The sequence below is a fragment of the Piliocolobus tephrosceles genome, chromosome 6 (genome assembly GCF_002776525.5).
Source record: "Piliocolobus tephrosceles isolate RC106 chromosome 6, ASM277652v3, whole genome shotgun sequence".
Taxonomy (NCBI): Eukaryota; Metazoa; Chordata; class Mammalia; order Primates; family Cercopithecidae; genus Piliocolobus; species Piliocolobus tephrosceles.
This window is the reverse complement of record NC_045439.1, coordinates 41,525,446-41,535,852: the sequence shown is the minus strand read 5'-3', so window position 1 is coordinate 41,535,852 and position 10,407 is coordinate 41,525,446. Positions and strand designations below refer to the sequence as shown.

The window sequence follows — 10,407 nt, the reverse complement described above, 5'->3', positions numbered from 1 at the left end:
ACAAAGTTCAGGAGAAGGGACGTGCCGTGCGTAGGACATGGGGAAGATAGCAGTTGTACCGAGAACGAGTGGAAGAGGAAGGGGAGAGGGAAACCTCGGCTATTCCCCCAGGTGAGAAAGCGGAATTAGGTCATTGATACTTGGCTGGATCCGCCAGGCCCTTACTGACCCTTTGCCCTTCAACAGGTGACCCTGCCCTTAGCATGAGCCACTGGATGTTCCATCAGCAGGCCCTGCAGGAGTACATCCTGATGTGCTGCCAGTGCCCTGCAGGGGGACTTCTGGATAAACCTGGCAAGTGAGTGCTTTCTCTCTGGGGAGGGAAGCGTGGGGAGGAGAGAGCAGAGGGGCATGCACCTCAGGCCTACTCAGAGCCAGACCTCAAGAGCAGAGATGTCACCCTTAGCACCTGCATAGTGCTAGGTTGTATGGGAAAAAGCACCCAGTTGGGAGCAGCCCTCGAGGCCATTGATCCTGGCACCTCCAGCTGCCCATCTTGTCCCCCAGCTTGCATGCAACCACCACCCCCAGACAGGGAAACAGATTACTGGGTAGATAACTCTTCTTCTTTAAAACAAACAAACAAACAAACAAAAACTGATCTAAATAGAATAGGAATAGAATAGGAGACAGGATTTTAAAACCCCTGAGTGTTGTAAACAGAGACTGTAATCATGACAACTATTATAGAGTGGATTAAATAATTAAGCTCAAATCTGAGGTGGCTTATGTGTTATAAAAGAAAAAGGGAAATAAGTCCTCTAACCTTTGTTCCCCACCCTCTGTCTCCCCCGACCCCAACACACGTCCTGCTGCTCTTGGTGTCCAGGGGAAGGCCTGGTCCAGCAATTTATCAGGAAGAATGTGGCCCATGTCTAGATATTTAGGTATTTTCTAGAGAAGTGTATCAATTTATCACTAGTACTGCCCCTGGACAGCCCTTTCCAGAAGACAGTTGGAGAGACTGACTGTAAAATTACAGTTTCCTTTAACCCTTAATAGTTTAAGGTAAAAAAGAAAAAAAAGTTACAGTTCCCGCTGCTGGGCAGGGCTGGAAGATGGGACTTTTATTTTATTGTATCTTACTTTTTTGAGACAGGGTCTCCGTCTGTCACCCAGGCTGGAGTGCACTGGCACAATCACGGCTAACTGCAGCCTTCACCTTTTGGGCTCAAGTAATCCTCCTGCTTCAGCCTTCCAAGTAACTGCAATTACAGGCATCTGCCACCACACCTAGCTAATTTTTAATCTTTTGTAGAGACGAGGTCTCCCTATGTTGCCCAAGCTGGTTTTGAACTTCTGGCCTCAGACTGTTCTCTTGCCTCAGCCTCCTACGTGCTGGGATTATGGGTGTGAGCCACTGTGCTCAGCCTGTGGGTCTTTAAATAACACTGCTGGGAAAACTGTGCCTCCTCTAGCCACATAGAGGACGGGGGGACATGTGATAGCACCAGTGGTCTCTGAATTGGTGTGGCTGCATCCGTAGATGCGTGCGGAGCAGAGGAGCGCCTGCTCAGAGCTGCCTGTCCTTACAGGTCGCGTGATTTCTACCACACCTGCTACTGCCTGAGCGGCCTGTCCATAGCCCAGCACTTCGGCAGCGGAGCCATGTTGCATGATGTGGTCCTGGGTGTGCCCGAAAACGCTCTGGTAAGGCGGGTGCAGGGCTTCACACCCCTTCTCCACAGGGACCTCGAGGACAGAAGGCTTTCCAAGTGAGCAGAACTGGCTCTGTGTTTCCTGTGTGGACAGGTGGAAGCTTGTGGTCCCTCTGCCCTTCGAGGTGTGCGGCCTTTAATGAGGATGTGACCGCAGAGGAGACGCACCTCTGGGCAAGCTCAGGGTTCTGAATGGGCGGTCTGATCTGTCACAGAGCTGTTGTGCCTTTATCCCAGCGCTGAGGACCTAGCCCACCGCTGGTATTAGCTTCCCCTCAAGGAGGCTGCAGTCACGTTTCACTGTGAGGCTGTGGGTCCCAGCAGGCTTGTGATAGCACTGCCTGCCGCATCTCCCCCACAGGCTCAGCTTAGATGCCTTGTCTTCAGAGAATGAGATCCCCGGAACGCTCTGCCTCAGCACCTTGTTCATATTCTTTGTAGTACTTTACTCAGTTGGTGGTGTGTTGTTTAATGTGTGTTTGTCTGTTTTCCTCAAAAAACAATAGCCCTGTGAGGGCAGGCTGCTCACTGCTGCAGCCAGCTGAGGACAACGTGGAGGTGCTCTGAGCCTAGACATGAGCCTGAGACATGAATCCAATGGAGACTGTCCCCAGTGACCAAATCACAGGGCCCGACTCTTACTAAGCCCTACTTCCACCAGTGTAAACATGGCCTGCTGCTACCATTTAGGTCACTGCCTTATTTTCTCATCTGTGTCGTTTTAACCTTTCCTTTTTGTTTCAAAAAAAATTTTTTTTTAATGTTTAATTTTTTTTGTGAGACAAAGTCTCACTCTGTCACCTAGGCTGGAGTGCAGTGGTATGATCTTCGCTCACTGCAACCTCCACCTCCCGGGTTCAAGCAATTCTTGTGTCTCAGCCTCCTGAGTAGCTGGGATTACAGGCGTGCACCACCACACCCAGCTAATTTTTGTATTTTTAGTAGACATGGGGTTTCCCCATGTTGGGCAGGCTGGTCTCAAACTCCTGGCCTCAAGTGATAAGCCCGCCTCAGCCTCCCAAGGTGCCGGGATTACATGTGTGAGCCACCACGCCTGGCTCCGTCTTTGTTTCTTTTAACTGGGAAACATTTCAAATGGAAGAAACACAAATGGCCAATAGATAGTTGAAAAGATGCTCAGCCTCATTCTTAATCAGAAAAACAGCCATCCAGCTTTTCCAGGCCCTAATTATTTTCCCTGTTTGCCTCTTATATAGTCCTCTTCCAGTTTTTTTTCCTCTCTCCTTCTCCAGAGGTAACCCTGTCCCAAATTTGACATATATCATGCCTCTGGATGTTTTTGTACTATTGCTACATACATATGTATCTATAAGCGATGTATAGTTGTTTATAGGCAATATAACAGCTTGCATGTTTTCAAACTTTTTGTAATGGTACCTACTATACCAGTTATTCTGCATTGCTTTTTCCACTGACCATTGTTATTTTTGAGGTTTATCTGTGTTCACATGTGTTGCTCCAGTTTATTTTAACTATTATATGATACTCACTTGTATAAATGTACCCCAGTGTAGTTCTCTGTTCTCCTGCTAGTTATCAATTTTTTGCTATTACAGTGTTGTAGTGAATGTTCTGGGATCTGTCTCATTGGGTTCATGTGTTAGAATGTCTCCAGGAGGGGACCTGCTGGGTTGAAGGGGACACATATTGTCATCTTTGATAGATATCTCCGAGCTGCTCCCCAGCATGGTTGTGTAAGATGAACCGATCCATAGTCACACCTTTTCCTTTTTGCCGTTTGATGGATGTGAAATGGTATTTGTTTGTGCATTTTCCTGATTACTAGAGAGGTTGAAAATCTTTTCAAATGTTCGTTGGCCATTTGTGTTGTCTTCTGTGCTCGTTTTCTTACTGATGGATAGCTTCAGTTGTTTTCCCTTAAGTATTTGTAGTTCTTTGTATATTTTGATACTAATCTTTTGTCAGTTACATGTGTGTAGTGAATATCTTCCAGCTTGTGACTTGTCTTTTCATTTTGTGACTCTGATTTGTATGGCTATAAAAGAATACCTGAGACTAGATAATATATAAAGAAGAGGTTTATTTAGCTCATGGTTCTGTAGGCTGAGAAGTTCAAGGGCATGGCTTTGGCTTCTGGCAAGGGTTGTGCTGCATTGTAATATGTGGAGGTCAAAGGGGAAGCCAACCCATGCAAAGAGAGGAGAGCCTGAGGACACCCTGGCTTTGTAACAGCCTACCCTTGCCGGAACTAATCCATTCCCTCCAGGACTAATCCAGACTCCCCAGAGCAAGAGTGAGAGCTCACTCATTACCGCAAGAACAGTACCAAGGCACTCCTGAGGGACCTACCCCTTGAACCCAAACACATTCCATAAACCCCACCTCCCAACATCGCCACCTTGGGGATCAGATTTCAACATTAATTTTTGTGGGGACAAATAAACCACATCAAAACCATAGCATTTTGTTTTTCGTGTTTTTTTTGTTGTTGTTAAATAGAAGATTTTAGGCCAGATATGGTGGTTTTCACCTGTAAACCTAGCACTTTGGGAGGCTGAGGTGGCAGAATCGCTCGAGCCCAGGTAGTCAAGGCTACAGTGAGCTCTGTTTGCACCACTGCACTCCAGTCTGGGAGATGGAGTGAGACCCTGCCCCCAGCACCCTTTCCCCACAAAAATATTTTAATATTTTAATTTTGAAGTGGTCAAATCTGTTTGTCTTTTCTGTTGTTCAGGGGTTTGTTTTGGGGGGAGGGTAGGTGAGGATTTACTTAAGAAATCTACCATTTTTGAGGGAAGCAGACAAAAGGAGGCACACGTTAAACAAATACATTACAAATTGTGACGCATGCTATGAAGGGAATGAACAAGGCACTGCAGCAAGTCATTAAGTGTAACCTCTAAATAGTCTAAAGCTTGCCTTTTTAATCTAGATTTTTAATTATCTTGGATTTGGTTTCTGTGTACAGCGAGGCTTGGATATAATGTTGTCTTTTTTCCATATGGATAACCAGCACCATGTACTGAAGTCTGCAGCCTTTCCTGCTGATGTGTATGTCATGTGTGCCACACCCTCAAGTTTCCATACATGAAGGGGCCCTGTTTCTGGACTCTATTCTGTTCCTTTGGTCTGTTTGCCTATCTGCACTCTTTTAAGCAAGTCTGAAAACAGGTAGGCAAGTCCTGTCTGCCTTGTTGTTTTTCTTCAAAATTGCCTTGGCTATTCTTTGCCTTTTGCGTTTTCCTGTGAATTGTAGGATCAACTTGTCAAGTTCTAATGGGATTTTTATTGGAATTGCACTGCATTTTAGATTAATAGGAGAGAAGCAACTTGTGTTTTTTTTTTTTTCTTCCTGTCTTCCCAGGAGTAGAAAGAGAACTGACTTCTTTTCAATATTTAGGCTTCCATTTATGAACATAATTTTTCTTTTATTTAATGTCTTTCAATGGTTTTTTATAATTTTTTCCATAAAGGACTAGCATTTTTTTTTTTTAGAGTTATGTCTAATTTACAGTTTTTATGTCTCTTGTGACTGGAATCTTTTTTATTTTCAATTTTGTAACTGTTTGTTACTAGTGTATAGAAATGCTAATAATATTTATAAATCTTGTATCCAGCTACCTTGTTGAACTCTCTTAATAGTTTTAAGTTTGTCTAAGTTTCCGTTTTACTTTTCTTGCCTTGTATTGTTGGCTAAGATCGCCACATAGTCCTGACTAAAGGTAATAGAGGGCATTCCTGTCTTGCTCCTGATTGTAATGGGAAGGCTTTTTATAATCTGACCATTAAGCATGATAGGGTTAACTGTAGGGTTGTGATAGTTACATTATATCGTTAGTGATATTTGCTTCTATTCCTGATTTGCTAGGTTGTTTTTGTTAGTTTCAGTCATAAGGTAGTGTTAAATTTTATTGAATGCTTTCTCCGCATCTGATTTTTCTTCTTTAATATGATATGCTTCATTAATGTTCTGATGTTAAGCCTTATATTCCCAAGATAAGCCCTTCTTGGTCATAGTAGAGACAGTGTGTCTGTGTCTGTGTGTTTTGTTCAGTATACTGCTGGATTCAGTTTGCCAGTATGTTTGCATAGTACTTTTATTTAGGATTTTTTTGCACGTGCGTTCATAAGAAAGATTGATCTAAAATTGTATTGTATTGTCCTTTTCCAGTGTTTCAGGATAATATCTTAGCCTCATAAAATTAGATGGGTAGCTTCCTGCTCCTCTTACCTTTTTTTGTTTTGTTTTCTTTTCTTTTTCAGAGACATGATCTCACTCCGTCACTCATGCTGGAGTGCAGTGATGTGATCATAGCTCACTGCAGCCTGGAACTCCTGGGCTCAAGCTATCCTTCTGTCTTAGCCTCCCAAGTAGCAGGGACTACAGGTGCACACCACCAGAACCTGCTAGTTTTTAAATTTTTGTAGAGACAGGGTTTTGCTAGGTTGCCTAGTCTGGTCTTGAACTCTTGGCCTCAAGCTATCCTACCTCAGCCATACAAAGTGCTGGGATTATAGGTGTGAGCCATTGCACCTGGCCCCCCACTGGCCCCCTTTTTTTTTTCAGTCTCTTAAAAAGTTTGTATAGGTCAGAGACTATCTGTTTCTTTTTAGGTTTGATAATACTTGCCTGAGAAACCGTCTAGGTCTAGTATCTTTTAGGGGATGTGGGGGTGGCAGAATAAGCAATTGTTGTTCTTAATTTCTTCATGTAGGCCTTTAAAAATTCCTTAAGTCGATTTTGACAGTTTTTCTGGTTTTTAAAAATTACTGCTTATCTGAATTTTTGTATGTTTTAGCATGAGGTTGCTCATAGTATTCTCTCAAAAATTTTTAAATCTCTCCTGCAGTTGTGTCCCCTTCTTCATTCTCCCACAGTGGGAGAATCCTGATTATTGGCCTAAGATTATGCCCCATGTCAAATCTAAAGGTTTTTTTGGGTTTCTGTGATGTACTAGAATAACATCATGGAGTTTAAATATGACCTAACAGCCTTACTACCTAATAGGGTTGTGGTCCTTTTTTCTTTTCTTTTCTTTTATTATTTTTTTTGAGATGGAGTCTCGCTCTGTTGTCCAGGCTAGAGTGCAGTGGCGCAATCTTGGCTCACTGCAACCTCCGCCTCCCAGGTTCAAGCGATTCTCCTGCCTCAGCCTTCCAGGTAGCTGGGATTACAGGCACCCACCATCATGCCCGGCTAATTTTTGTATTTTTGTAGAGACGGGGTTTCACCATCTTGGCTGGGCTGGTCTTGGACTCCAGACCTCAGGTGATCCATCCACCTCAGCCTCCCAAAATGCTGGGATTACAGGCATGAGCCACCACATCCGGCCCCTTTTTTCTTGATTATAAATGTAAATACATGTTTATTGTTTTAATAATTGGGATACATAAAATACAAAAATACAAATAAGAAAATTAAAAAACAATCATATCACTATTAATATTTTGGTATGGGTATGATTTTTGTCATTTATATACATCTCAGGTACAGATACACTTTTTAAAAAGTTTGAGGCTGGGCATTGGCTCACACCTGTAACACCAGCACCTTGGGAAGGCCGATGCTGGTGGATCACCTGAGGTCAGGAGTTTGAGACCAGCCTAGCCAATATGGTGAAACCCTGTCTCTACTAAAAATACAAAAATTACCCGGGCGTGGTGGCTCACACCTGTAATCCCAGTTACTCAGGAGGCTAAGGCAGGAGAATCTCTTGAACCCAGGAGGCAGAGTTTGCAGTAAACTGAGATAGCATCATTGCACTCCAGCCTGAGCAACAGAAAAAGTTTGAGATAGTATTGCACATACTGTTTTCTCACATATGTTGTAAGCATTTGCCTATATCATTAAATATTTAAATGCATGTTTATAATGGCTGTATATTACCCTGTATCCCATGGACCAGATAGTTTTAGCAAATACACAGTTTTTGAACCTTTGGGCTTTGTGTGATAAATCTTTGTGTGTATCTCTGATTCCTTATACTAAATTCTTAGAAGTGCCTTCCATGGAGCAAAGGATGTGTTATGTTTTCAAGGACCACCGGGGTGATTAACTGGCACCTTTTCTTCTCTTTGCAGCAGCCCACTCACCCAGTGTACAACATTGGACCAGACAAGGTGATCCAGGCCACTACATACTTTCTGCAGAAGCCAGTCCCAGGTTTTGAGGAGCTTAAGGATGAGACATCAGCAGAGCCTGCAACTGACTAGAGGACCTGGGTCCCTGCAGCTCTGTGCTCACCCATCTCCCCAGACAAGGTTTATACGTTTCGATACATACTGCATTCTGTGCTGCACAAGCCTTAGCCTCAGTGGAGCTGTGGTTCTCTTTGTCCTTTCTTGTCAAACAAAACCAGTGGCTCTGGGTTTGGAGAATACAGTGGCTGGTTTTAAAAATTCTTTCCACACCTGTCAAACCAAAAATCTATCAGCCCACCTGGTGTGGTTGGTGAACAGTGCACGCCAGGAGGAAGCAGCCCCTCCTCACCAGCTCTCCAGCCAGGACGATCACATAGAGATGAATGGCATCTGAGTATTACGGCATCCAGAGCCACTGCTGACTCCCACTTGCACGCCACATTCAGTCACCAGACTGGGTGCCCTCCCATGGGCGGAATAAGTCTGCTCCATGCCAAGCCTGGGCTTTTGAGTCCCACCAAGATGAGTTCTCTGGGAGACTGTGGTGGGGTTGTACCAGGAGATGCCTCTGCCTCTCGACTCACACCCTGGTCATTTGCAAGGGAAAGGAGCTGGAGGTGGGGGGAGAAAGATCTCCTTCAGTTGGGAGCCCCTCCGCTTCAACACTGGAGAACTGAGCCTTGCATCTCTCCAGGGTCCAAGGCCACGCTTGGTGCACAGGCAAGACTTGCTTCAGCCCCAGGTGTGGTGACTTAGACCTGGGAAACCAATTATGAGTGGAAAATGAACCTCTAGTTCAACTGTGCCAGAGGAAGCAGCCCTCCAGTGCCCACCCGCCTCGCTCCTCCCCATCATGTACCATGAAAACCCCCTCTGATGGCCTCTAGGCAGTGCCTGCAGGCCGAGGTCCTTCTGGGGGTTTCTGTCTTTCTTCCACCAGACTCCAGGCCCATTCTCCTCCAAGACTGTGTTGTCTTTTCTCACCCAGAGGATTAACACTACTAAGTCTTTCACCTTAATTTATGACTCAGGATTTATTCACGTCCTGCCCACTCTAGGCTCACAGGAATAAAATCAAGTGCTAGACACGCTGGCTGCCACTAAGGCACTAGCTCCGGAGCTGGTGGTGGCAGCAGGGGGTGCCGCCCAGCGTGCTGGGTCCTGGCAGTGCCTCTGCTGTGCTGCACATTGAGCCCTTTCTCAGTCAGTGGAGTGTCGAGTTGGGCCATCTGTCCCCTGACCTGGCCTTCATGTAAGCAGCTGTGGGCTGCGGGCAGACAGGAGCTCAGAGATGCAGCATGAGGCTCTTAGAAAAACCTGGCCATTTGCTGCCTCTAATTCCTTTTGCTTTGACATATTGGGCTATGTATTACCTCCTTGAAATAATAAAAGAATAACATTTTCTATGATGTCTCTTATTTGTGATCTGTACCAAGAAAATGCCCAATGGTAGGAGCTATTAAAGGTTGCTCAGGGATCATCAGTCTCCAGTGCGCAGGATTCCAGACCGTTTTGTATTGGTGGTGACAGAGGAGTGACTGAGTTCTGTCTCCTCCAGTAGAGGAAGCCGTGGGCCTCACAGAGAGCGGGAAGAGTTGTTTTCCAAGCTCCCTGGGGTAATTCGGTGTGCTGTGCCCCAGCCCTCCACACGCTGCACTTCACGGTCTGTCTCTGACAGCAAGCACTGAGCCCTAGCCCCAGAGCAGGCTGACTCAGCAAGGGTGGGTGGACGTCTGGCCAGAGGCAGGGGCTGTCCCAGGGACAGGCTGGAACTCTGTGGCCACTTGGCTTTCCCTTGCTCTGGCGAGAACCCCTCTCCCATGGGAGGCCAAGAACGTGGATGTCCCGTGGCCTGACCCTTCTGGAGCGGGGAGAAGATGGTGTCCCCAGAGCACACCCAAATCCATGTGAATAAGCCAAATGCGCATCCAGGAATGTAATTCCTGCCCCCTGTGCTATTTTTGGCCTGTTAACAAAGGTTTGCGCTGCAAGGCAACATATTGAAATGCATCCTTTCCATCACTATAACAAAAGGCAAAATCCTCTCCAGCACCAGGAGCCTCAAGGTATTGTGAGATTAACTGCAGTAATAATTAGTGTGGTTAACAGAAGGGACTGCTTCGGTCTGAACTGGCTTTTTACCAAGAGGGAGGGATCTGGAGGTAGGAGGGCATCATTACTTTACCCAAAGGGTAGGTAAAGTTAGTCTGGGTAGAAAAGAGAAAGGGTTATTTCAGGAGAGTTTACACTGGCATATCCATGAGACATCCTTTTCCGGAGGGTTTCCTGACAGCTCTCAAGGTAGGTCCTAGAGATTGGTTTATTCGTTCATTTGAGATAGGATCTTGCTCAAATGCACCCAAGTTGGAGTGAGCTGGATGCTCACTGCAGCCTCGACCTCCCGGGCTCAGAAGATCCTCCTGCCTTAGCCTCCCAAGTAGCTAGGACCACAGGTGCACACCACCACAGCTAGCTAATTTTGGTATTTTTTATAGAAATGGGGTTTCACCATGTTGCCCAAGCTGGTCTCAAACTCCTGGGCTCAAGCGATCCTTCTGCCTCAGCCTCCCAAAGTGCTGAGATTACAGGTGTTTGAGCCACCACACCTTTGGAGAGATTTATTAGG

The 10,407-nt window shown here is 45.6% G+C and overlaps 1 protein-coding gene across 2 annotated transcripts in view; it reads left to right on the top strand.

Annotated features, from left to right (window-relative positions):
• FNTB (farnesyltransferase, CAAX box, beta) overlaps positions 1-9,187 on the top strand; it is a 76,712-nt gene extending 67,525 nt beyond the window's left edge. For both annotated transcript variants that reach the window (XM_023232420.2, XM_023232429.2), the window contains exons 10-12: positions 187-298; positions 1,536-1,650; positions 7,722-9,187. In XM_023232420.2, coding sequence (XP_023088188.1) covers positions 187-298; positions 1,536-1,650; positions 7,722-7,853 — 359 coding nt within the window. In that variant the 3' untranslated portion in view covers positions 7,854-9,187. The remainder of the gene's footprint in view (positions 1-186; positions 299-1,535; positions 1,651-7,721) is intronic.
• The last annotated feature ends 1,220 nt before the right edge of the window (positions 9,188-10,407 follow it).